The 27807-nt window shown below is 44.3% G+C and overlaps 1 protein-coding gene and 1 long non-coding RNA gene across 3 annotated transcripts in view; one reads left to right on the top strand and one right to left on the bottom strand.

Annotated features, from left to right (window-relative positions):
- The first annotated feature begins 1613 nt into the window (after positions 1-1613).
- On the top strand, positions 1614-10238 carry LOC133540831 (uncharacterized). Of its 2 annotated transcripts, XM_061883789.1 has the most exons (8): positions 1614-5596; positions 5719-5901; positions 8900-9002; positions 9098-9162; positions 9269-9538; positions 9649-9742; positions 9840-9907; positions 10012-10238. In XM_061883789.1, the coding sequence occupies exons 3-8, from the start codon at positions 8900-8902 to the stop codon at positions 10138-10140; spliced, it is 729 nt and encodes a 242-aa protein (XP_061739773.1). In that variant the 5' UTR covers positions 1614-5596; positions 5719-5901; the 3' UTR covers positions 10141-10238. The 2 variants fall into 2 exon arrangements, with proteins under 2 accessions (XP_061739773.1, XP_061739772.1); XM_061883788.1 differs by having other exon boundaries at positions 1614-5901.
- Positions 1985-27807, bottom strand: part of LOC133540832 (uncharacterized) — a 47610-nt gene continuing 21787 nt past the window's right edge. The window contains exons 2-3 of the long non-coding RNA XR_009803739.1: positions 2982-3106; positions 1985-2161 (exon numbers count right to left, since the gene is read on the bottom strand). This is a non-coding gene — a long non-coding RNA (uncharacterized LOC133540832). The remainder of the gene's footprint in view (positions 2162-2981; positions 3107-27807) is intronic.

The following is a 27807-nucleotide window of genomic DNA, read 5'->3' as shown; positions in this document are numbered from 1 at the left end:
TACTGAATTTGGATAGTCAGCTAAAAAGTGTCACACCTGGGTGAAGTATTGTCTGGTTTCATGTTGTCTTGTCATTTCCTGTTTTATTTTGAAAGGTTAACTCTCCCTCTTGTTTCAGGTCACTTGCCCTTCCTCCTGTTTCACTGGTCTGATGTCTCCCCTGATTGCCTGATTGTGCCCACCTGTGTCATCCTCCCTCATGTGTATAAATGTCTCGTCCTCCTCTTGTCTTGTGCCAGAGTATCTCGTCTCGCTGCGTGTCCACAGCCTTGAATCACGTTCGCTAAGTATTGCCTTGCCTTATTTATTGATTTCTTTGTTTCCTCTGAGAAAGAGTGATTTTGTTTGCCAAAGTTTTTGGTCTAGAATTTTGTGTGTTTATTTCAGTGCTTTACCTTCTTTTTTTCCCCTCCTCTTGGAGCGCTTTACTTTGTAGTTATCTCAGCTTCTTATAGCGTACTTTCTGTTTAGAGTTTCTGGTCTCCTCTGCGTGAGTGATTTACTTTTTTTTTTTTTTTTGCTAATCAGAGATTGTTGTTCTTTTTGTTATTAGATTCGGGTGTAATTTTGCCATTGCCTTTTTCCTCCCTATGGAGTGATTTTCTGTTTATTGCGTTTTGCCCATTTGTCTTTTGTTATCATAGATTCTATACCCGCCTTGCCTTAATCACTCTGTTCACAGAGATTTCAAAGAAAACTGTTAAATAAAGCCTGTGTCAATTGTCCCCCTTCTGCACCTGAGTCCTCATTCTCGCCAAGGTTTAACAAAAAGGAACAGTAAGTATTTTCCCCCTGGACTTAGCAAAATTATATTGCTGACTTTGTTCGATTGGTCATTGGAGACTCAGCTTTTAAATACCAGACAGTTTTTTTTTTTGCTAAAAAACGGTATTTCCTTTTTATGCCATTGTTTTGCAGCTCTAAGAGAGGACTGGTACTACTTTGCTGGCAGAGCCATTACAGTGAGCTTGGTGCATGGCGGTCCACCACCAAACTTCCTCTCGCCAACAGTATTTTCTCTTCTGGTAAGTGGTTTATCAAACCGAAAACCCTGACACGGAGTATCTTATCAGGGGCAATGCCCAGCACTGGGCATACGCAACCATTATTTTAAAACAACATTACCAAAAAACACTTGAATCAGAATTGGCAAAATTGACAATTTTTATTGAAGAGGACTGGAGACCCGTTTTCCAGCTGGCAAAAGAGTGAACAAAAAGACACCTGTGATGCAGATTTCTGGGGGACACTCTCCATGAAGCCGAGGCCCTGATCATCAGTGCATTTGAACACCTTCTGCCCCAACCGTCCCTCGTCACTTCAGTCCGCCGCCCGGGCATCGGTAGCCACTACCACTGACCCTGTCGTCCCAGACAGGACTCCTGCTGTGACACAGGCTCCACACAGTCCTCCAGCACAGACTGTGACCCATGTGTCGGTAGCCACCAGCATAGACGCCGCTGGCACGGACTGATCTCCTGATGTAGATCAACCAGCGGGCCCTCCAGTACGTGTGGCCCCGATCTTCCTCCCCCGCCGACCGCTTGCTCCTGCAGTCACGCAACCACCCATGGAGCAGAGGGGGACACCGCACCAGAGGACGACACCATCCGGGAGTATCCGGCAACCCAGTCTCTTCCACGCCGCAAGATCCCTCTTCGAAGATCGCCTACAAGACAGGATTCCATCGTCATGGTCCACAGGGCGGACCAAAAAACACAGGATACCCCCGTTCAGACCGAGGACGACAACGACTCACCACAGAGGTCCGCAGTCCCCGAGGCCCTGCTCATCGACCTTCGGGACCAGGAGCAGGACACCTTGGACCTTTCCTCCCTGTTGTCCCCATTCAACGCCTCCACGTCCACCGACGGGTCCCAGCTCAGCCGGGACATGGAAGAGGACACGACACCACAAGGGGAATATTCATTACCGAACCTCACACATCCCTGGGCCCCGCTGATGGATTATCAAGACTCACCTCTGCAGGAACAGGACAGTGGGGGGATGTGTGTCACCTCTCCCTCCAACCCTCCTTGCTCGCCTCCAGATTGGGTCCCCACTTTTGGCAGTACGACACGTAGTGAACCCTCAGTTCCAGGTACTCCACCACACCTGTATGATAGGGAACCTTCGGTTACAGATATTCCACCACACCTATCTGACATAGAAGATGACGAATTACAGGAAGTCATTAGCCACACTAACACAATGAGGAAAATGCTCGATTGAAAGTTGTTGGCCACAAAGAGAATTTTGGTGAACGGCGACTCCAATCTGAGTCACATACCCCCCTTCTGCGTGCCTGATTTCCAGATTGACAGTTACCCGGGGGCCAACTTTCACCACGCGGAGGCCATCCTGGTCAAGACCAGGTCCACCGTCCAGGTTGACGTGTTAGTTTTAGCCTTTGGTATCAACAACTGTGAGCAGAAGGTTAAGGAGACTACCATCAAACAGCTCCAAGGGGCACTCCGGGCAGCCGAGAAAACTTTCAAATTTGCCCGATTGCTAATCCCCCTGATCAACTATTCAGCTTCTCTGCCCGTTGAGCAGAAAAATAATCTCAAGATGCTGAATGAGTTCATCAGGAACCATTATGCTCACATCCCGGTCCTCGACAGCCAGGATTTTGATACCCGTAGTAACCTGATCCATTGGACTCGGGAGACAGGTGTGCGAATGTTGAAGCACTGGCTTGATTATTTAAACTAGGCATCCCCATAATCCTGAAAACTCGGGGGGGCAATAAGAACGTGGTAAATTTGGCCCACTATTTCACACCAACCCCCTCACAAATTTCACTCCTCAACAAGGGCCTCAACTTTATTCCTTTGTCTAATCTTAGTAGTCACTGGCATCATCAATTAAAATTTGACCTTTAGCACTACCACAGACGTGTCAAACTTGCGGTATATTATGAAAAACAAGACACTCTTAAACCCAGACTTTTACAGCCCGCTCCGACTGGGAGCCCTCACCTGGACTTTTGCCTCCGGAGTACCAGGCGATGGTCCAGGCTGACGGGCTCACATTGTCCGGTTCGGGCTGCACAACTGCGGTCGCTCACAATTTGACAAGCGAAGAAGTTGAGGCCCTTTATAGTCTAAAAAGGAATAAACACATTGTGATCAAGCCAGCCAACAAAGGCAGTGCTGTTGTCATTTTTGACGGATCGCAATACATATGGTAGGGCTCTCGGCAGTTGGGTGATACTGCTTATTATAAACCCCCACCTGAACCTATTTATTCCCAAACTATCCCCATGGTAGAAAAGATTATTCATAATCTTCTATTAAAAAAATGTAGCAATTCGAAATAATAAAAGTATCTCCTGGGTGAGCCGGATCCCAGCCCCCGCAGATTTTACATGCTCCCGAAAATTCACAAGGAGCCAGACAAATGGAGCAAACCCCACGAGATTCCTCCGGGCCGGCCCATCGTGTCTTACTGCGGCAGCGAGATGTAAAGAACGGAAGAGTTCATCGAACATTATTTAATGCCACTCTCCCTTCTACACGACAGCTAAATCAGGGATACTTACGATTACAGTGATAAGATAAAAAATGTGCACATTCCCCCAGATGCCATCTTATTTACCATTGATATTGACAGCCTGTATACAAACATTGACATCGATGAGGGTGTCCAGGCTGTCAAAAATGTCTTCCACAGGTACCGTGACGTCAGCAGGCCTGAAAAAGAGCTTTTGCAGCTCCTTGAAATTAATTTGAGGAGAAACGATTTTGAGTTCGATGGTCGTTTCTCCCTCCAAATTAAGGGCACTGCTATGGGCAAGAAATTCGCACCTGCTTATGCCAACATTTTTATGGCAGAGTGGGAGACCTCTGCTTTGGCCTCTTGCCCAAAACATCCTCAATATTACTTCCGGTACCTGAATGACATCTGGGGCATTTGGACTCATTCTAGTGAGGAGTTCAGCATGTTCTTGAACACGCTCAACACTCACAATAAAAATATTACCATTAAGTCGACCACGAGCAACACATTTTGCCAAAACGCAACATTTGGACATTAAAGTGTTCTTCAAGGAGATGGACACCCATGCGCTCCTTTAAAAAAGCTACTTCCACCCCAAGCACACCTTTGCGGGGCTGGTGAAATCTCAATTACTCAGGTTTCATCGTTTTTGCACTAGGCGGGAGGACTTCCTGGTGGCCTCGAGGGCCCTCTTTTCTGCTCTGATGGGGAGGGGCTATTCCAGGTCCTTTCTCAGACGACAGTTGAGGGTCTTCCTGGACCCAAAGGGACCTCCCCCTGGTACAGACATGATTCCTCTAATCACCACATAGTCTCCCTCGGCCGTACGAGTCGTGGGAAAGGTCAAAACCAATTTCCGGACCTTCGTGGAGAGTATTGGGAGGATGCCGGATCATTATGTGGTGCCAGCCTACCGGAAGAACCCCAACTTGAATGATCTGTTGGTCAGGGCCAGGGTCAGCTCATTGAGAGACCCGCCCTCCACTCGGAGGGACGCCCTTGTCTGCCACTCACCATGTTTTGTGAACCCCCACAACCGCAAGGTTTTCCAACCGTTGTGCCGTGGCAGATTACACAGCCAGATTTGTGTTCATGTGATCCAGCGACATGTACGTGGGCGAGATGGGCAATACCTTAGCTAGGACATTCGCCCAACATATTAAGTACAACATCGTTGGACACAAAAATACCAGTACTCACCTGGTCCAGCACTTTGTCCGACACAGGTGGTCTTACGTCCGGGCAACTGTCGTCCAGACCAACCCCAAATGGAGCCTAGCCCAACGCCGAAGGGCAGAGCTCATTTGGATCGCCAAGTTGGGCAGCAGACATCCGGGGGGCCAAAATGAGATGTGAGTGGGAGCAGTTTGGATTGTTGATGGCCCGTGCACATTCCCATCTTTTTACTTCCCCTCTTTATTTGCCTTATATCCCCCCACACCCCCCGTCTTCCCCTGAACCTACCCATTTCCTTTTTATGGTCCTAACCCTAACCCCAACCCAACCCTAACCAGCCTGTGCCTCCAAACTGCTTCGGGTTAGGGTTGCCTGGACAGGTCGTAGACAGAAGGTGCCTTCCCTCCACTTCCCCTAACCCTAACCTCAACCCTAATCCGCCAGTGCCTCCGGCCTGCTGTCGGGCGACGTACTGCCTCCGTGGGCCCACTGGGGGACTCGTTGGTGAGTAGTTTGTTTCATTGTTTGGATGTGGTGGGGGCAACAAGTGTGTAAATTCTACAAAAATGCTTGTGTCAGACACATTATGTTCAGGAGTTGAGGTACTTCAAAGCAAACATTTTGTTGCTTTGTTTGGACACCCCGATATTCAACGGGGTATTTATGCCCTATCTGATGCACATAATATGTCGTGTTGGTGCATCACATAGGAAGGAGTGAATTTTGAGAGTTTAATAACTCCACTGTAGTTGTGAGCACATAAGCCCCGCCCACTACAGCACTCATATAAATCCTCCTCCTGCCAGAGCGGCTCATTCCCTCTCCAGCAGTTGATGACGGGACATCCTGCTGTTGAGACACTGGGAAGCCGCCGGGACCAGCCAGGGGATTAGAAGTGCCCCACCTACTGGAGAACCAGGTGAGTCCCAGTAGGCATTGCTCAGCCAGCCTGATGAGGCCTGAAAGGCCGAAACGCGTAGCTGGATATTATCCGCATGTTTGACGCTGCATCTAACATTGTCTCGGACTGCTCTCTTTCAGGTTCCTCGGGGGGGTCCTGCGTTTGGCGTGGACGTTGCCTGGACAGGTTGTAGATGGACAGTGCCTTCCCTCCACTTCCCCTAACCCTAACCTCAACCCCAACCCAACCCTAACCAGCCTGTGCCTCCAAACTGCTTCGGGTGATGTCCTGCCGGCGTGGAGACGACCTGGGTGGCCTGCTCGGTAAGTGCTTCGTTTCATAGTGCGGGTGTGGTGACGGAACAACAAGTCGAACATTTAGACTTGATTTAAACGCATTATTCAACTGGAGGGAAAGGTACATCAAAGCAAACATTTTATTGCTTTGATCAAACATCCCGATATTCACCGGAGTGTTTGTCCACTATGTGTTGCACATACTATGTCAATTTGACGCATCACATATGTAGGAATTACATTTTTTTACGATTGAATAAACACTCAAATCTAAAGTTCGGCCCAATTATCACAACCTTACACTCAAGGAGCAAAACTTTGCCCCAGATCTGCACCACTGTAAGCACAATAGTCCGTTCACACTTTGTGCAAAACAATACACACCGTGATTTGAAACACTAACACACACGTCAATGCATTAGACACAGAAGTATATCAAGATGTCACTTCCTTGCAATTCTAAAGCACTGACTGTCAAATTACCACACCTATGAGCCAGTTGATTGAACACTGCCATCAGGTGTGCAAACACAAGATTGCTTAATTGAAGACTTACCAACCAGGTTCAAGCACTATAAAAATGCAGCAGGTGAGTTCACCAAGCTTAACCAAAATGGAAGGAAGAGGAAGAGTGAGGATGAGAGGGGGAATCAGAGAAGGAGGAGGCAAAGGCCGTGGCCGAGGAAGAGGAAGACCTCAAGCAGGAGTAGGTGAAGCTCAAAGGAGAAGAGGTTCAAATCTTGGCAATGAAATTCGCACAACTCTTGTGGACCATGTTGTGAACCATGGATTGACGCTGAGGGAGGCTGGACTCAGAGTCCAGCCAAATCTCATTAGATTGACCGTGGCATCTGTCATGAGGGCATTCAGACTGGAAAACAGGTTTAAAAAATTACCTTTTTACAGCTTCTTACTGTATGCACCCCATATTAGCATTTTTGATACCCCTTTCTTGTGACATTTTACAGTAGGTTACATGTATTTTGTTCGATTGGGGATTGAGGGTCGAGTACAACGAGGACGAAGGGCTCCCATTTTCACACCACTGCAGGAGAGGGAGATTGTGAATATGGTTTTGGCAAATAATGCCATCAGGCTTCGTGAAATCCAGGCCAAAATTAATGAAGACCAAACCATCTTTCAGAATGTGAATCGGGTCTCTATGTCCACCATAGCTCGTATCCTGAAGGCACATCAGGTCCAAATGAAACAGATGTTCCGAGTGCCTTTTGAGAGGAACTCAGAGAGGGTCAGACAGCTGCGGCATGAGTATGCGGAGGTGTGTATTGTTCACTTTAGCACTCTGATGTTGCATACTGCACACATAACCTTTTTTTACATGTAAATGTACTGTACACTAAATCTATGCTGAACTACACAATCTTGTCTTTCACTGTATTTTAGAGAGTTTTACAAATGGATGCTAAGGCCATTCAGCATGAGTTCATCTATATAAACGAGGCGGGGTTCAACCTCTCAAAGGTCAGAAAGAGGGGAAGAAATGTAATTGGGCAGAGGGCAATTAGTGTCCCGGGGCAACGTGGGGGTAACATCACCCAGAATGGGGTCCTCCACCGCCATGCCAACATGGGTCCGTATAAAACACCTCACATCCTTACATTTTTGGACAGACTATACAACCTCACAATCATAAATAACATGCAGATCCAATACTTTGTCACCTGGGGGCAATGTTTCATTCCAACGCTCTGCTCTTGTTCAGAACTGGTTTACGCAGCACCCAAATTACACAGTCCTTTTCCTGCCACCATATTCTCCATTTCTCAAGCCAATTGAAGAATTTTGCGCGGCATGGCGGTGGAAGGTTTACGATCTGCACCCCCTGGCTCGGGTAGCCTTCATTCAGGCCATGGAGGAGGCCTGTGACCAGATTGAGGCCACAGCCATACAGGGGTGGATACGGCATGCACGGCGATTCTTTACCCGCTGTCTTGCAAATGAGGATATCGCCTGTGATGTGGATGAAATTCTCTTGCCAGATCCAGCTAGGAGAAGAGATCAACAGTAGCAATTTATGTGCTGAGTTTTCTTTTTTGGGGGGGGGTTCTTTTTTTGTACAGGATAAAATGTTATGTTCATGAAAACTGGGAAATGTTTTTTTTTTCCGCCATGTTGGCTTGAGTATATGGAAAACAGCATTAGTCTTGTGTCCTGTGTGGTGTCTACAGTAATGCATACAAGTGTTCACTGTGTGTATTGTTTTGCAAAAAGTGTGAGCAGACATTGTGTTTCCAGTTGTGCAAATCTGAGCGATGTTTTGCAAATTCACTGTGTGCTTCACCCATACTACTCTATGCACTTAGAAGCAGAATTAGCTGAAAATGTTTAAGGTTTTCAACAGCAGAGTGTAACTGGTGCAAACCGAGTTAAGTCATGTGCAACGTGTGTATTTCATATGGTAAAAAATAATGGTTTGGATAAGTTGGTGTATAGTTTTTACAAGACTGGTTCATTTTGTAAAGGAGTTAAGGGGTTTTGCTAATTGGGTATGTGGTTGTGCTATTCCTGTGTTGGGTTTTGCTAAACCAAACAATTAAAATTGTGTTTATTCAATCGTAAAAACCTGTAATGCTGATATAAAATGATGTATTTAATATGGTTTGCCTGTCTTACAACCATTTTTAAAAGTGCAAGGTTAAATAGATATACACAATTTACTTTTTAACAGAATCAATGTCTATTCTTTGATTCCATATTGTGTAAAACGGCTTCTGGTGATTTTTTTTTTAGAGTTGTGAGCACAAAAATAGAGACAGATATACATAAATATAGCACATAGACACACTCACGGAAAAACCACACAGACGCACTCACTGGACACACTTCCCATCACATAGTTCCTGCTAAGGTGAGTTTGATTTATTTTATTTATTGAAATGGCGAGGGAAAAAAACACTGTCATAAACCTATGTGGAAGAATGTTGACCAAGTTCCACTCTGATCTTTGTTTTCTTTGCCACAATTTAACAGCTCTCTTTGTGTGTGTGTGTATGTGTGCGTTTAGATGCCACGTGACAAGGGACACAGGCGGGCACTAGCCAACAGGAGGAAGATGGCAGTGCGGCAGGCATGGACCCCCAGGTCTCCTGTCCCCGAGTTGGTCGCCCGTAAGTATTGAACAGCTTATCATATGCTTTATAGGTACTCTTCAAATGTAGATGAGCATATGTTTAACACACAATCTCTTATCTTCATTACATAGGGCGCGGCACCGGGTACCGCCACCGCATGCAAAGGTGGCCTACTTCACACCTGACTAGCCGTCAGGTGAAGTTTGTCCCCCCAAAATTGCATCCGGAAAAGAAGGGACCAGTTGGTTGTTAGGAGTTATGGTTCTTGTGTCTGTTCTAAAGCAAAGTGTTTGTCGTTTCAGACTGTCTTCGTCATCGGCGACTCCCACCTAAGGGGCATGGTGGATGGGCACGTCCTCATCCCCAACGTACCTCTGTCCTTTGGTTTTTTGTCTGTTCCTGGTGGAGGAGCAGCTGACCTAAGGACAGAGATGCGGCGCCTGGAGTTCCCCTGGACCCCAGATGTTGTCTGCGTGCTGGCCCCGAGCAACGACCTGGACCGTGGGCCCTTCTGCGATGCAGCGGTGGAGTTCAGCGCACTCCTGACCAGCATCCGCAGCCGCTGGCCCAAGGTGCGTTTGTTTTCACTTTTTCTTGTATATTACTGTACAGCTGTTTAAAGGAGCCAGTGTTTTTTTTATTGTATTTTAAGACATAAATGTGATAAAATGTCTGTCTGTAGGTGTTTGTTCTGGACTTTCCCACACGACTAAACAGACCCGTGGGCCTGCAGGATCGGCTGCGGCAGGAGCACCACCGCGTCGCAGCACGCATGGGTACATTCAAGAATTTATCTTTGCGCTGGCGCAATTGTACCTTTCCCAGCAAATTTAATGTATGTAAGTATAATGATTTTTCGGAAATCTGAATCAGGTCTCCCATTTGTGGCTGTGACCAGCAGCTTCCCGCTGCATCGGTTGGAGCTGTGGTGTTATGATGGCGTAAGTACAGCAAATGTACAGTTGTTATGATGACAGCCAATTTGATGTTTTCTGTGGTGTTGGATACACTTATGGAGCCAATGTGTTCTGTATCTCTTATGCAGGTGCACCTCAGCGACACAGGTGGCTCGCCCATCCTGGTGAAGCTGTTGTGCGACGCTGCGCTCACCCTGTTCAAACCTGACGCCCCTGCGCCTCCTTCCCCTCGTCGGACGTCGCCAACAAAACATTGAGTTAGAAAACATTAAGCATTAAGAAATGTAATTACATAAATATTTTTCTAAAGAAAAAAAAGGGAAAAAAATAAAATGGTTCAAGATGTTCACCATAATTCTTGTTCTGTGTACTTTGTGAACACTTGTAGTCTCTTAAACTGAATCGTATTGGTGCTTTGTTTCCTTTCTTTGCTTAATCCGTTCCATAATTTAATTCTGCATACTGATATACTAAATGTTTTAAGTGTTGTACCAGCACACGAATGTTTTAAATCAGATTTTCCTTGACAGCGTCATACTTGCCAATGTCCCCAATTTTCCCGGGAGATAAGTTTTCCACGCCGAGATGAGTAGTCGCATTTTTTTTCGCTCCCGCTCGGGATTACAATCAACCACTAGGATAATACCACACTTTCTCTTTTTTCTACTGTGGATCACTGATTTATATTTGAAACCACCACGGATACAATACCCTCTCGAAAGTGAGAGTCGTGAACGCGAAATGGACAATCACTGCGAATTTTACCTTCTCGGTAATTCATCGGCGAAGCACCTGGGCTTCGGAGGTAATGTGATCCACTCTCACCTCACAGCGGATCGGAACAGAAGAAACAAACTCCTGACTGGAAGGATAGACCGAAAATCTACAATTTTACTATTACTTCTACTCTCAGGAGACACTGAACTAAACCCTGGACCAATAACCACCCGGTTAATGTTGTCTCACCTGGCGAAGCCTAGCAATGTTGTTGCTAACGACGCCGAGGAAGCTAGCGTAGCTGCGGGACCTCGTCGGAGCTATGCTAAAAACATTGGCTCTCCACCTACGCCAGCTCCTACTTGTTCATCACCACACGAGCTCACCTGCGATCGGCGGCACGACGGAGGACTTCACCCCGAACATTGGTGCGGTTTGCGGCCCAGAGATGGAGGAAGCTTGCTCAGACACCGGTGAGGACAGCGGCTCAACGGCGGACGGCGTAACGGCTTCTGACGACTCCCTGGCCACCATTAAAGTCGGCAGCGCGGAGGTCCTCCTAACCTCTCCCGAAACCTTGAGGGTCTATACAGGTTTCGGGGGTCTCTTCGTGGATCCATGGTCTTTGTTCTCAACCTCACCAAAACCCGAGAAAACCACATCTACCCCCACCACTCCTACCTGGTCCCTCCACCCCCTCTTCAACCACGCCGCTCCCCCATCACCTGGACGACGAACAATGCGCCTCTCTCCCTCTCCTCCTCCAAGTCTTGCCACAGAAACCTCAATAACAACCAACACCCCTCCATCTTTGGGACAGTACTACTCTATGCACTTAGAAGCAGAATTAGCTGAAAATGTTTAAGGTTTTCAACAGCAGAGTGTAACTGGTGCAAATGCAATGTGTGTATTTCATATGGTAAAAAAATATGGTTTGGATAAGTTAGTGTATAGTTTTTACAAGAGTGGTCCATTTTGCAAAGGAGTTAAGGTGGTTTACTAAGTGGGTATGTGGTTGTACTATTTCTGTGTTGGGTTTTGCTAAACAAAACAATTAAAATTGTGTTTATTCAAACGTAAAAAACTGTAATGCTGATATAAGATGATGTATTTAATGTGGTTTGCCTGTGTTACAACCATTTTTAAAAGTGCAAGGTTACGGAAATATAAATATAATCTATAAAACCACACAGACACACTCACTGGACACACTTCCCATCACATAGTTCCTGCTAAGGTGAGTTTGATTTAATTTATTTATTGAAATGGCGAGGGAAAAAAACACTGTCATAACCCTATGTGTAAGAATGTTGACTAAGTTTCACTCTGATCTTTGTTTTCTTTGCCACAATTTAACAGCTCTCTTTGTGTGTGTGTGTGTGTGTGTGTGTGTGTGTGTGTGTGTGTGTGTGTGTGTGTGTGTGTAAGACTGTAAAATTAATATATGCTAACTGGATTACTAACTTTTTCATGAATTAAGATCAAAGTTTGTGTGCTAAAGTAACTTTTTTGTCCCTCAATCTTGTTGGTTACAGTCCTTCCAGGCCAGGCTTGCTGAACTGAAACAGCACAGTGACAGATGCTATGAGCGTTATAAGGTGTCAGAGGAGGAACGCAATGCAGCTGAAAGACAGCAAACCCTCATGTTGCACCAGTGTGTGTGCCTTGATCAACAACTGGATAATGTGATTATATATAATAGGCAGGTATTTATTGGTTGACTTTTAAATCACAATGCTTTTACAGTTTTAAACTTTGATATGAAGATATCTTATCTTATATATGTGTATATATATAAACTTTGAGGTGAAAACCCTCAACATTATACGCACATGCACATATACTGTTGGGTAATCGGCTCCAATCAACATTAGCGATTATCAGAAATGAACAATTTTTAAACTTAGAATTTGATCTTTCTCAATAACAGAATTTTCAATTCACTCATATTAAAACTTATCTGACTTCAGTGCCTGAATCATGCTGATACTCATGCATTTGACCATGGCATTTCAGGAGGGTGTCCTTTACCCCTCTGTAAAATCATGGTCTTCAAATAATCCGTTAACGCTTAAATTTTCTCGTCTTTAGAGCAAAGAGGAGGCCTCAGATGACTCAACAGATGAGAGCATTTTTACAAACTACATTGACATTGATTATGTACCTGACACCGAGGGGCAGTGACTCTGACAGCATTCCTTTGTCCCCTGAAAACACACTACCCAGATCACGATTTCCTAAACTAATTTCATCAATGGAGGAACGCCAAGACGGAGAGAACAGCTCCACAACCAGTCCAGGGAAAGAAGATGGCAGAGATGAAGACGGTGCAGTGAGGAAAAGGAAGAGACCGACAGTCAGCCTCAGGAAAAAGAAGAGCAAACCACTCTGCACAGAGAGAGAAAGGAGTTCGACACTCTGCCCGGAGAAGGAAGAAACCCAGATTCAAGTGCGATCTACTGCAAATACTCTAGTACATCGAGCATATGACAAGAGGAACTACAGCATTTATTGTTCAAAGCCAACATCAAAACTTGCACGACATCTTCAGACTGTTCATCGTAATAAGGTAGATGTTACAAAAGAATTCTGTTATCCCAAAGATTCCAAAGAGCGTAAAGATCGGCTGGCCATTCTAAGGAAGAGGGGGAACTTTGCCCACAACACAGATGTCGTGAGGAATGGAGCTGGACATCTTGTTGCATGTTACCGAACAAAAGAGAGTAGACATGGTAAAGATTTTATTCACTGTGTTTACTGTCAAGGCCTTTACTCAAAGACATTGTGGAAACATATCAAAATCTGTCCAGAGAAGACAAGAGAGGACACACCTCAAGCTGGAAGAAGGAGAGTCCAGTCCCTGTGTGCTCTTACCACACCTGTGGGTCTTGAGGTTAGTGAGGGCCTACAGAAGATTCTTACCCACATGAACTATGATGACGTTACACATGTTCATAATGACAAATGCATCCTGCAACTGGGCCAATATATGTTTAACAAACTGAAGAACAAAGGTAGCAATAATGATGACTACATACGGCAAAAGATGAGGGAGGTTGGAAGAATGGTTGTTGAAGCCCAAAAAGTTACACCATTGAAGAGAGTGGAGGAGTTTTTCTATCCTAGCAACTTCCCACATGTAATATCTGCCGTGAAGAGTGCAGCAGGATATGATCCTAAAATCAACGGATATCAAACCCCATCTTTAGCGCTCAAGCTTGGCCACAGCCTAAAGAAAATATCTAGTATTGTTGAGACCAATGCTATGATATCGGGTGATCATGTCACAGCAGAATATGCCGAAAGGTACAGGGCTATACGTGACAGCAGATGGGAAGAGTTCATCTCTGCAGGAGCTTCAAACACTCTCAAAGAGGCCAAGTGGAATATGCCACAGGGTTTACCATTTACCAAGGATGTGAATCTTTTGAACCATCAAATTGTGTCTGAGAGAATGTTAAGAATCTCCCCACCCCCAGAAAACTATGCTGCCCTAGCTACGGTGACACTGGCTTTAGCCATTACATTTAACAGGAGAAGAGCAGGAGAGGTATCACGAATGTTTCTGGCTGCCTTTAGATCCCGGAACAGGTCCATGTTGCATCAAGATTTGGCTATCTGCTTGACTCCATTCGAAAGGAAGATGTGTGAGTTCTTCACAAGAGTGGAGAGCCGAGGAAAACGTGGGAGAATGGTCCCTGTCCTGTTGAAACCATCCATGGTGACTGCGATGGAGCTGCTAGCTGAGACACGTGAGAGCTGCGGTGTACCCAGTGAGAATCTGTTCATGTTTGCAAGACCAGAAGCTTTATCAGCCTACAGAGGGGGGGAGTGCCTGCAGAAATATGCCAAACTCTGCGGTGCTAAAAATCCTGAAGCGCTAACCTCAACTAAGCTTCGAAAACATATTGCAACAATGTCTCAGGTCTTGAACCTTGAAGAAAATGAGTCCGACCAACTTGCTGACATCTTAGGCCATGACATCCGTGTCCACAGACAGTACTACCGGCTGCCCCAAGGAACTCTACAGCTTGCTCGAATGAGCAAGCTTCTTCTGGCAATGAGAGGGGGACTGTGTCACAGTACAAAGGGATGACACTGGATGATATTGAAGTCGACCCTGAAGGTTTGGGTGCATTTTGATGTCTATTTCCAATTAAACACTGGCCTATAGTTATAACGCAGAAGTTAGTGCATTCCAATTTAAGATATTTGCCCTTCAAAAAGTTACACATATGAAAACTATGTCACATATTTGTGTTTTTACAAGAGCTTTACTGGATCCTGCCATTAATTAAATTGCATCTGCTCATTTAAATTAGCTAATATTCCACCTGTCTCCTGCTTTCCCTAGAGAAAATACCACACTCCAGTGAAGGAGGGGATGCTTCAAGTGATGCTTCAAGTGAGGATGAGGACTGTACCGGCACAGACAGGGACCACACACCTCCCAGCACAGAAAGGACTGCATCCCCAGAGCCCCCACCTGCTGCAACTCCTCCAGTACAAGGTTGAAACTTCCACCATGCAGCCCTTTAAGAATGATGATGATTCAGGATCCTGTATGCTTACCTGATTAGACGTAGACAGAGCAAGGTCACAAATGGTGCTATGAGGCTAATCTTCATACAGTAATTCACACTTACATGGAGTGGACATGTTCATTTCCTTTTTTGAGTGGTTACACATTCTGAATTATGCACATGCATCCAAATTGGAGGCCAGCCTGAAAAACATATCCAAGGCTTCAGAATTTCACCCATAGCAGCATTGTGATTGTTTCTCCAGTATCTGTATTTGCCAATCACAATCCCTTGGGTTGTAAAGCCCCATGTAGTCAGTGTTTTTTGCACAAGATATTTTCAGTTCAAGGTTACTTTTGGGAGATCAAGCAGTAAAGAGTTTTGACCAGTTAAACTTAAGAGCGGTACAGAAAATTCTGGGAAAAACCTTTGAAAGCTGATAAAACTATCAGGAAAACAGACACACAATGTGAGGAAAAAACACCTGTACAATTTACAAGTGTGTTTTTCATCTTCTACCGCTTGTCCCTTTCGGGATTGCGGGGGGACTGGAGCCTATCCCAACTGCTGTCGGGTGGAAGGTGGGGTACACCCTGGATAAGTCACCATCTTATTGCAGCAATTTACAAATACTTTAGGTCAAATGTTTGAAGACTCAGACAATCATGACAGAAAAACTAGAAGAATGTCATGAAAATGCTGGAGCTGATGGTTCTCAGGTAGAACAGGTTAATGGTGTGGATGGTGAATTGGATAAAGCTGTATTCATTCTTCTCTTCACAGAACGGGCAGAAAAACGCAGGCGCAAATAGGAAGCCAGGGAAGTAAATGCCTTTGAGAAGTACCTGATGAAGTTCATCAAGACTTTCACTGTTCCTGGCAAGCATCACTGCTTGGCTTGTCTAAGAGGTGAAACACAGGCACTTAAGGATCGAACATGGACAGATGTGAAAAATTTTGTTCGCAACAGAATCACTGCCCAAAAGAGACAGACGCACATTTAGGAAAAAACATTTCCATCTCTTCTATGCCTAAACTGGTACTGTGAAAGAGATGGAGGTCAAGATAGCCAAATCAAAGACGGAGCTATAAAGTAAGATAATGTTCAAGGTAATGCCTAGCACTTAAGTTAAAAAACAGAATTAAAAACCTTATACAAAGAAGTTTAATGGAAATAAGTTTTAAAATGTATTAAGAACAAGGTTTAACAGCGGTTTTAGAAAGGGGTAAAGTCTAAAATCAAGTAATTTTGAAATATTGACAAACATGGTTGACATTTTTGAAAGCAGTCAAACAAAACGTTTAAGTGTAACGAAGGAATGTTTAAAAGTGGCTAAACAGAAAGTTGGTTGAAATGAAAATGTCACAAATGTTTAAACTGAACTTGTTTTTGAAAATAGTTGATGGATATAAACATATTGGAAACTTTGATTTATACATCTTCCATAAGAGTTTGACTTGATGTTCAGCCAACCTCAGGACAGAAACATGGGTTCTTTTGTTTTAAAAATTGTCCTTTATATTAATAAAGGTGTGGTGATGCTGCATCACATCTCCTATTCAAACCTTATCCATTGTTTTCATTCACTTTGTAATCATTTGATTAGAGATATCAACATTTTAAGAAATTAGCCCCCAAAAATGGCGTCTATCAGAATTTGTGTATAGCCCGAGACCCCAAAAATGACTTAAATAATATTTGTCCCCCAACTGCAGGTAAAAACCAGGTCTGGACAAAATATGCGTAAATCTAAAACTAAAACTACAACTAAAACGGCCTTCTTTCATCTCCGTAATATCGCTAAAATTCGCTCCATTTTGTCCACTAAAGACGCTGAGATCATTATCCATGCATTTGTTACGTCTCGCCTCGATTACTGTAACGTATTATTTTCGGGTCTCCCCATGTCTAGCATTAAAAGATTACAGTTGGTACAAAATGCGGCTGCTAGACTTTTGACAAGAACAAGAAAGTTTGATCACATTACGCCTATACTGGCTCACCTGCACTGGCTTCCTGTGCACTTAAGATGTGACTTTAAGGTTTTACTACTTCAGTATAAAATACTACACGGTCTAGCTCCATCCTATCTTGCCGATTGTATTGTACCATATGTCCCGGCAAGAAATCTGCGTTCAAAGGACTCCGGCTTATTAGTGATTCCCAAAGCCCAAAAAAAGTTTGCGGGCTATAGAGCATTTTCATTTCGGGCTCCAGTACTCTGGAATGCCCTCCCGGTAACAGTTTGAGATGCCACCTCAGTAGAAGCATTTAAGTCTCACCTTAAAACTCACTTGTATACTCTAGCCTTTAAATAGACTCCCTTTTTAGACCAGTGAAGTTTGTCCCCCCAACTATGCACCCGGAAAAGAAGGGACCAGTTCTGCTCTTTCTTATAGACTGCGTTGGTTGTTAGGAGTCATGGTTCTTGTGTCTGTTCTAAAGCAAAGTGTTTGTGGTTTCAGACTGTCTTTGTCATCGGCGACTCCTTTGGTTTTTTGTCTGTTCCTTGTGGAGGAGCAGCTGACCTAAGGACAGAGGTCCGGCGCCTGGAGTTCCCCTAGACCCCAGATGTTGTCTGCGTGCTGGCCCCGAGCAACGACCTGGACCGTGATTTTGCAAATTTGGTCAATGAATTGTCATGGCGCGGAGTCGAACCCGCGTTTCCTCTGCGACTGGATCTGCGAACGCCTCCTCTGACAGCGCGCCAAAGCATTCATCCATTGACAGCATGCTCAGACACGTCTCCACTTTTGCTGAGCGCAGTACGCCCACGCAGAAACGAGCTTGCACACAATCAGGAATCAAAACACCTGGACTTGACGAGAGGGAGCGACATAAAAGACCAGTGAAGCCAAGAGACCTTTGCCAGAACGTAGCCAATCTCCCTTGAGTAAGCATCACGTCTGGCACCACTCCATTGTTCTTTGCTCGCCTTCTTGTGCTCTTCATCTCTCCCAACTTGATGTCTTTTGTGTTTCCCACAGTGTTTTCTGTGATCGTGTCCTGCCTCACGACCTCCTCCCGGATCCTTGCTTGCCCTCCCCGATCGTAGACCACTGCATGGAACCAGACATCGTTGCCTCTCTCCAGCCCCCGACCGCTTGCCTCACTGTTGACTGCCTCTTTGCCTTCCTCCTTGGATTTGACGAAAGATACATCCAACATGCAAAGACAACACCCTCTGGTAAATTCCACAGTTATTTCCACACATCGTCCGCATTCATTCTCTAGTAGTAGCATCCACACCCCACACATTCATCAAAGGTTTTAATAAACCTTCTAAAACCGCAGTTCAGTCCTGGTGTTGCCTCCTTCCCTTTGCCTGTATACAACATAAATAACCAAAATCCATTTTTCAAAGTGCAAGGTTAAGGAAATATACACAATTTGCTGTTAAACAGAAGCAATGTCTATTCTCTGATTCCATATTGTGTGAACTGCTTCTGGTGATTTTTGTCTGAGTTGTGAGCACAAAAATAGAGACACATGTACATAAATATCGCACACAGACACAATTACTGAAAACACACGGACAAACTCGCTGAAAACACACTTCCCATCACATAGTTCCTGCTAAGGTGAGTTTGATTTATTTTATTTATTGAAATGGCGAGGGAAAAAAACACTGTCATAACCCTATGTGGAAGAATGTTGACTAAGTTTCACTCTGATCTTTGTTTTCTTTGCCACAATTTAATAGCTCTCTTTGTGTGTGTGTGTGTGTGTGTGTGTGTGTGTGTGTTTAGATGCCGCGGGACAAGAGCCACAGGCGGGCACTAGCCACCAGGAGGAAGACGGCAGTGCGGCAGGCATGGACCCCCAGGTCTCCTGTCCCCGAGTTGGTCGCCCGTAAGTATTGAACAGCTTATCATATGCTTTATAGGTACTCTTCAAATGTAGATAAGCATGTGTTTAACACACAATCTCTTATCTTCATTACATAGGGCGCAGCACTGGGTTCCGCCACCTCGTGCAAAGGTGGCCTACTTCACCACCTGACTAGCCGTCAGGTGAAGTTTGTCCCCCCAAAATTGCATCCGGAAAAGAAGGGACCAGTTGGTTGTTGGGAGTTAGTGTCTGTTCTAAAGCAAAGTGTTTGTCGTTTCAGGCTGTCTTCGTCATCGGCGACTCCCACCTAAGGGGCCTGGTGGATGGGCACGTCCTCATCCCCAACGTACCTCTGTCCTTTGGTTTTTTGTCTGTTCCTGGTGGAGGAGCAGCTGACCTAAGGACAGGGGTGCGGCGCCTGGAGTTCCCCTGGACCCCAGATGTTGTCTGCGTGCTGGCCCCGAGCAACGACCTGGACCGTGGGCCCTTCTGCGATGCAGCGGTGGAGTTCAGCGCACTCCTGACCAGCATCCGCAGCCGCTGGCCCAAGGTGCGTTTGTTTTCACTTTTTCTTGTATATTACTGTACAGCTGTTTAAAGGAGCCAGTGTTTTTTTTTATTATATTTTAAGACATAAATGTGATAAAATGTCTGTCTGTAGTTGTTTGTTCTGGACTTTCCCACATGACTAAACAGACCCGTGGGCCTGCAGGATCGGCTGCGGCAGGAGCACCACCGCGTCGCAGCACGCATGGGTACGTTCAAGAATTTATCTTTGCGCTGGTGCAATTGTACCTTTCACTGCAAATTTAATGTATGTAAGTATAATGATTTTTCGGAAATCTGAATCAGGTCTCCCATTTGTGGCTGTGACCAGCAGCTTCCCGCTGCATCGGTTGGAGGTGTGGTGTTATGATGGCGTAAGTACAGCAAATGTACAGTTGTTATGATGACAGCCAATTTGATGTTTTCTGTGGTGTTGGATACACTTATGGAGCCAATGTGTTCTGTATCTCTTATGCAGGTACACCTCAGCGACACAGGTGGCTCGCCCATCCTGGTGAAGCTGTTGTGCGACGCTGCGCTCACCCTGTTCAAACCTGACCCCCCTGCGCCTCCTTCCCCTCGTCGGACGTCGCCAACAAAACATTGAGTTAGAAAACATTAAGCATTAAGAAATGTAATTACATAAATATTTTTCTAAAGAAAAAAAAGGGAAAAAAATAAAATGGTTCAAGATGTTCACCATAATTCTTGTTCTGTGTACTTTGTGAACACTTGTAGTCTCTTGAACTGAATCGTATTGGTGCTTTGTTTCATTTTTTTGCTTAATCCGTTCCATAATTTAATTCTGCATACTGATATACTACTGATGTACTAAATGTTTTAAGTGTTGTACCAGCACACGAATGTTTTAAATCAGATTTTCCTTGACACCGTCATACTTGCCAATGTCCCCAATTTTCCCGGGAGATAAGTTTTCCACGCCGAGATGAGCAGTCGCATTTTTTTTTCGCTCCCGCTCGGGATTACAATCAACCACAAGGATAATACCACATTTTGTCTTTTTTCTACTGTGGATCATGGATTTATATTTGAAACCACCACGGATGCATACCCTCTTGAAAATGAGAGTTGTGAATGCGAAATGGACAATCACTGCGAATTTTACCTTCTCGGTAATTCATCGACGAAGCACCTGGGCTTCGGATGTAATGTGATCCACTCTCACCTCACAGCGGATCGAAACAGAAGAAACAAGCCCCTGACTGGAAGGATAGACCGAAAATCTACAGTTTTACTATTACTTCTACTCTCAGGAGACACTGAACTAAACCCTGGACCAATAACCACCCGGTTAATGTTGTCTCACCTGGCGAAGCCTAGCAATGTTGTTGCTAACGACGCCGAGGAAGTTAGCGTAGCTGCGGGACCTCGTCGGAGCTATGCTAAAAACATTGGCTCTCCACCTACGCCAGCTCCTACTTGTTCATCACCACACGAGCTCACCTGCGATCGGCGGCACGACGGAGGACTTCACCCCGAACATTGGTGTGGTTTGCGGCCCAGAGATGGAGGAAGCTTGCTCAGACACCGGTGAGGACAGCGGCTCAACGGCGGACGGCGTAACGGCTTCTGACGACTCCCTGGCCACCATTAAAGTCGGCAGCGCGGAGGTCCTCCTAACCTCTCCCGAAACCTTGAGGGTCTATACAGGTTTCGGGGGTCTCTTCGTGGATCCATGGTCTTTGTTCTCAACCTCACCAAAACCCGAGAAAACCACATCCACCCCCACCACTCCTACTTGGCCCCCCCTCCCCCTCTTCAACCACGCCGCTCCCCCATCACCTGCACGACGAACAATGCGCCTCTCTCCCTCTCCTCCTCCCCCAAGTCTTGCCACAGAAACCTCAATAACAACCAACACCCCTCCATCTTCGGGACAGTACTTCACCCGTACTACTCTATGCACTTAGAAGCAGAATTAGCTGAAAATGTTTAAGGTTTTCAACAGCAGAGTGTAACTGGTGCAAATGCAATGTGTGTATTTCATATGGTAAAAAAATATGGTTTGGATAAGTTAGTGTATTGTTTTTACAAGAGTGGTTCATTTTGTAAAGGAGTTAAGGTGTTTTGCTAATTGGGTATGTGGTTGTACTATTTCTGTGTTGGGTTTTGCTAAACAAAACAATTAAAATTGTGTTTATTCAAACGTAAAAAACTGTAATGCTGATATAAGATGATGTATTTAATGTGGTTTGCCTGTCTTACAACCATTTTTAAAAGTGCAAGGTTAAGGAAATATAAATATAATATATAAAACCACACAGACACACTCACTGGGCACACTTCCCATCACATAGTTCCTGCTAAGGTGAGTTTGATTTATTTCATTTATTGAAATGGCGAGGGAAAAAAACTGTCATAACCCTATGTGTAAGAATGTTGACTAAGTTTCACTCTGATCTTTGTTTTCTTTGCCACAATTTAACAGCTCTCCTTGTGTGTGTGTGTGTGTGTTTGTGTGTGTGTGTGTGTGTGTGTGTGTAAGACTGTAAGATTAATATATGCTAACTGGAGTACTAACTTTTTCCTGAATTAAGATCAAAGTTTGTGTGCTAAAGTAACTTTTTTGTCCCTCAATCTTGTTGGTTACAGTCCTTCCAGGCCAGGCTTGCTGAACTGAAACAGCACAGTGACAGATGCTATGAGCGTTATAAGGCGTCAGAGGAGGAACGCAATGCAGTTGAAAGACAGCAAACCCTCATGTTGCACCAGTGTGTGTGCCTTGATCAACAACTGGATAATGTGATTATATATAATAGGCAGGTATTTATTGGTTGACTTTTAAATCACAATGCTTTTACAGTTTTAAACTTTGATATGAAGATATCTTATCTTATATATGTGTATATATATAAACTTTGAGGTGAAAACCCTCAACATTATACGCACATGCACATATACTGTTGGGTAATCGGCTCCAATCAACATTAGCGATTATCAGAAATGAACAATTTTTAAACTTAGAATTTGATCTTTCTCAATAACAGAATTCTCAATTCACTCATATTAAAACTTATTTCCTAATTTTGTTCAAACCTCTATCTGACTTCAGTGCCTGAATCATGCTGATACTCATGCATTTGACCATGGCATTTCAGGAGGGTGTCCTTTACCCCTCTGTAAAATCATGGTCTTCAAATAATCCGTTAACGCTTAAATTTTCTTGTCTTTAGAGCAAAGAGGAGGCCTCAGATGACTCAACAGATGAGAGCATTTTTACAAACTACATTGACATTGATTATGTACCTGACACCGAGGGGCAGTGACTCTGACAGCATTCCTTTGTCCCCTGAAAACACACTACCCAGATCACGATTTCCTAAACTAATTTCATCAATGGAGGAACGCCAAGACGGAGAGAACAGCTCCACAACCAGTCCAGGGAAAGAAGATGGCAGAGATGAAGACGGTGCAGTGAGGAAAAGGAAGAGACCGACAGTCAGGTTCAATTCCCGCTTCTGCCAACCTAGTCACTGCCGTTGTGTCCTTGGGCAAGACACTTTACCCACCTGCTCCCAGTGCCACCCACACTGGTTTAAATGTAACTTAAATATTGGGTTTCACTATGTAAAGTGCTTTGAGTCACTAGAGAAAAAGCGCTATATAAATATAATTCACTTCACTTCACTTCACACTCTGCCCGGAGAAGGAAGAAACCCAGATTCAAGTGCGATCTACTGCAAATACTCTAGCACATCGAGCATATTACAAGAGGAACTACAGCATTTATTGTTCAAAGCCAACATCAAAACTTGCACGACATCTTCAGACTGTTCATCGTAATAAGGTAGATGTTACAAAAGAATTCGGTTATCCCAAAGAGCGTAAAGATCGGCTGGCCATTCTAAGGAAGAGGGGAAACTTTGCCCACAACACAGATGTCGTGAGGAATGGAGCCGGACATCTTGTTGCATGTTACCGAACAAAAGAGAGTAGACATGGTAAATATTTTATTCACTGTGTTTAATGTCAAGGCCTTTACTCAAAGACATTGTGGAAACATATCAAAATCTGTCCAGAGAAGACAAGAGAGGACACACCTCAAGCTGGAAGAAGGAGAGTCCAGTCCCTGTGTGCTCTTACCACACCTGTGGGTCTTGAGGTTAGTGAGGGCCTACAGAAGATTCTTACGCACATGAACTATGATGACGTTACACATGTTCATAATGACAAATGCATCCTGCAACTGGGCCAATATATGTTTAACAAACTGAAGAACAAAGGTAGCAATAATGATGACTACATACGGCAAAAGATGAGAGAGGTTGGAAGAATGGTTGTTGAAGCCCAAAAAGTTACACCATTGAAGAGAGTGGAGGAGTTTTTCTATCCTAGCAACTTCCCACATGTTATATCTGCCGTGAAGAGTGCAGCAGGATATGATCCTAAAATCAACAGATATCAACCCCCATCTTTAGCGCTCAAGCTTGGCCACAGCCTAAAGAAAATATCTAGTATTGTTGAGACCAATGCTATGATATCGGGTGATCATGTCACAGCAGAATATGCCGAAAGGTACAGGGCTATACGTGACAGCAGATGGGAAGAGTTCATCTCTGCAGGAGCTTTAAACACTCTCAAAGAAGCCAAGTGGAATATGCCACAGGGTTTACCATTTACCAAGGATGTGAATCTTTTGAATCTTCATATGGAGAACCATCAAATTGTGTCTGAGAGAATGTTAAGAATCTCCCCACCCCCAGAAAACTATGCTGCCCTAGCTACGGTGACACTGGCTTTAGCCATTATATTTAACAGGAGAAGAGCAGGAGAGGTATCACAAATGTTTCTGGCTGCCTTTAGATCCCGGAACTGGTCCATGTTGCATCAAGATTCGGCTATCTGCTTGACTCCATTCGAAAGGAAGATGTGTGAGTTCTTCACAAGAGAGGAGAGCCGAGGAAAACGTGGGAGAATGGTCCCTGTCCTGTTGAAACCATCCATGGTGACTGCGATGGAGCTGCTAGCTGAGACACGTGAGAGCTGCGGTGTACCCAGTGAGAATCTGTTCATGTTTGCAAGACCAGAAGCTTTATCAGCCTACAGAGGGGGGGGAGTGCCTGCAGAAATATGCCAAACTCTACAGTGCTAAAAATCCTGAAGCGCTAACCTCAACTAAGCTTCGAAAACATATTGCAACAATGTCTCAGGTCTTGAACCTTGAAGAAAATGAGTCTGACCAACTTGCTGACTTCTTAGGCCATGACATCCGTGTCCACAGACAGTACTACCGGCTGCCCCAAGGAACTCTACAGCTTGCTCGAATGAGCAAGCTTTTCTGGCAATGAGAGGGGGACTGTGTCACAGTACAAAGGGATGACACTGGATGATATTGAAGTCGACCCTGAAGGTTTGGGTGCATTTTGATGTCTATTTCCAATTAAACACTGGCCTATAGTTATAACGCAGATGTTAGTGCATTCCAATTTAAGATATTTGCCCTTCAAAAAGTTACACATATGAAAACTAAGTCACATATTTGTGTTTTTACAAGAGCTTTACTGGATCCTGCCATTAATTAAATTGCATCTGCTCATTTAAATGAGCTAATATTCCACCTGTCTCCTGCTTTCCCTAGAGAAAATACCACACTCCAGTGAAGGAGGGGATGCTTCAAGTGACGCTTCAAGTGAGGATGAGGACTGTACCGGCACAGACAGGGACCACACACCTCCCAGCACCACGGACCACACACCTCCCAGCACAGAAAGGACTGCATCCCCAGAGCCCCCACCTGCTGCTACTCCTCCAGTACAAGGTTGAGACTTACACCATGCAGCCCTTTAAGAATGATGATGATTCAGGATCCTGTATGCTTACCTGATTAGACGTAGACAGGGCAAGGTCACAAATGGTGCTATGAGGCTAATCTTCATACAGTAATTCACACTTACATGGAGTGGACATGTTCATTTCCTTTTTTGAGTGGTTACACATTCTGAATTATGCACATGCATCCAAATTGGAGGCCAGCCTGAAAAACATATCCAAGGCTTCAGAATTTCAGAGCCCATAGCAGCATTGTGATTGTTTCTCCAGTATCTGTATTTGCCAATCACAATCCCTTGGGTTGTAAAGCCCCATGTAGTCAGTGTTTTTTGCACAATATATTTTCAGTTCAAGGTTACTTCTGGGAGATCAAGCAGTAAAGAGTCTTGACCAGTTAAACTTAAGAGCGGTACAGAAAATTCTGGGAAAAACTTTTGAAAGCTGATAAAACTATCAGGAAAACACACACATAATGTGAGGAAAAAACACCTGTACAATTTACAAGTGTGTTCTTCATCTTCTACCGCTTGTCCCTTTCGGGATTGCGGGGGGACTGGAGCCTATCCCAACTGCTGTCGGGTGGAAGGTGGGGTACACCCTGGATAAGTCGCCATCTTATTGCAGCAATTTACAAATACTTTAGGTCAAATGTTTGAAGACTCAGACAATCATGACAGAAAAACTAGAAGAATGTCATGAAAATGCTGGAGCTGAGGGTTCTCAGGTAGAACAGGTTAGTGGTGTGGATGGTGAATTGGATAAAGCTGTATTTATTCTTCTCTTCACAGAACGGGCAGAAAAACGCAGGCGCAAATAGGAAGCCAGGGAAGTAAATGCCTTTGAGAAGTACCTGATGAAGTTCATCAAGACTTTCACTGTTCCTGGCAAGCATCACTGCTTGGCTTGTCTAAGAGGTGAAACACAGGCACTTAAGGATCGAACATGGACAGATGTGAAAAATTTTGTTGGCAACAGAATCACTGCCCAAAAGAGACAGACGCACATTTAGGAAAAAACATTTCCATCTCTTCTATGCCTAAACTGGTATTGTGAAAGAGATGGAGGTCAAGATAGCCAAATCAAAGACGGAGCTATAAAGTAAGATAATGTTCAAGGTAATGCCTAGCACTTAAGTTAAAAAACAGAATTAAAAACCTTATACAAAGAAGTTTAATGGAAATAAGTTTTAAAATGTACTAAGAACAAGGTTTAACAGCGGTTTTAGAAAGGGGTAAAGTCTAAAATCAAGTAATTTTGAAATGTTGACAAACATGGTTGACATTTTTGAAAGCAGTCAAACAAAGGTTTCAGTGTAATGAAGGAATGTTTAGAAGTGGCTAAACAGAAAGTTGGTTGAAATGAAAATGTCACAAATGTTTAAACTGAACTTGTTTTTGAAAATAGTTGATGGATATACACATATTGGAAACTTTGATTTATACATCTTCCATAAGAGTTCGACTTGATGTTCAGCCAACCTCAGGACAGAAACATGGATTATTTTGTTTTAAAAATTGTCCTTTAAATTAATAAAGGTGTGGTGATGCTGCATCACATCTCCTATTCAAACCTTATCCATTGTTTTCATTCACTTTGCAATCATTTGATTAGAGATATCAACATTTTAAGAAATTAGCCCCCAAAAATGGCGTCTATCAGAATTTGTGTATAGCCCGAGACCCCAAAAATGACTTAAATAATATTTGTCCCCCAACTGCAGGTAAAAACCAGGTCTGGACAAAATATGCTTAAATCTAAAACTAAAACTACAACTAAAACGGCCTTCTTTCATCTCCGTAATATCGCTAAAATTCGCTCCATTTTGTCCACTAAAGACGCTGAGATCATTATCCATGCGTATGTTACGTCTCGCCTCGATTACTGTAACGTATTATTTTCGGGTCTCCCCATGTCTAGCATTAAAAGATTACAGTTGGTACAAAATGCGGCTGCTAGACTTTTGACAAGAACAAGAAAGTTTGATCACATTACGCCTGTACTGGCTCACCTGCACTGGCTTCCTGTGCACTTAAGATGAGACTTTAAGGTTTTACTACTAAAGTATAAAATACTACACGGTCAAGCTCCATCCTATCTTGCCGATTGTATTGTACCATATGTCCCGGCAAGAAATCTGCGTTCAAAGGACTCCGGCTTATTAGTGATTCCCAAAGCCCAAAAAAAGTTTGCGGGCTATAGAGCGTTTTCATTTCGGGCTCCAGTACTCTGGAATGCCCTCCCGGTAACAGTTTGAGATGCCACCTCAGTAGAAGCATTTAAGTCTCACCTTAAAACTCACTTGTATACTCTAGCCTTTAAATAGACTCCCTTTTTAGACCAGTGAAGTTTGTCCCCCCAACTATGCACCCGGAAAAGAAGGGACCAGTTCTGCTCTTTCTTATAGACTGCGTTGGTTGGTAGGAGTCATGGTTCTTGTGTCTGTTCTAAAGCAAAGTGTTTGTGGTTTCAGACTGTCTTTGTCATCGGCGACTCCTTTGGTTTTTTGTCTGTTCCTG

The sequence above is a fragment of the Nerophis ophidion genome, linkage group LG22, assembly GCF_033978795.1.
Source record: "Nerophis ophidion isolate RoL-2023_Sa linkage group LG22, RoL_Noph_v1.0, whole genome shotgun sequence".
Taxonomy (NCBI): Eukaryota; Metazoa; Chordata; class Actinopteri; order Syngnathiformes; family Syngnathidae; genus Nerophis; species Nerophis ophidion.
Note: the sequence above shows the minus strand (reverse complement) of the source record. Positions and strands in the feature narration are given on the sequence as shown.

Bases quoted from the DNA above. Each gene is read 5' to 3' on its own strand.
- LOC133540831 (XM_061883789.1), top strand. From the start codon at position 8,900: ATGCCACGTGACAAGGGACACAGGCGGGCACTAGCCAACAGGAGGAAG. The intron at 9,003-9,097 runs GTAAGTATTGAA...TTCATTACATAG, and splicing joins TGTCCCCGAGTTGGTCGCCC to GGCGCGGCACCGGGTACCGC. The intron at 9,743-9,839 runs GTACATTCAAGA...AATCTGAATCAG, and splicing joins CCGCGTCGCAGCACGCATGG to GTCTCCCATTTGTGGCTGTG.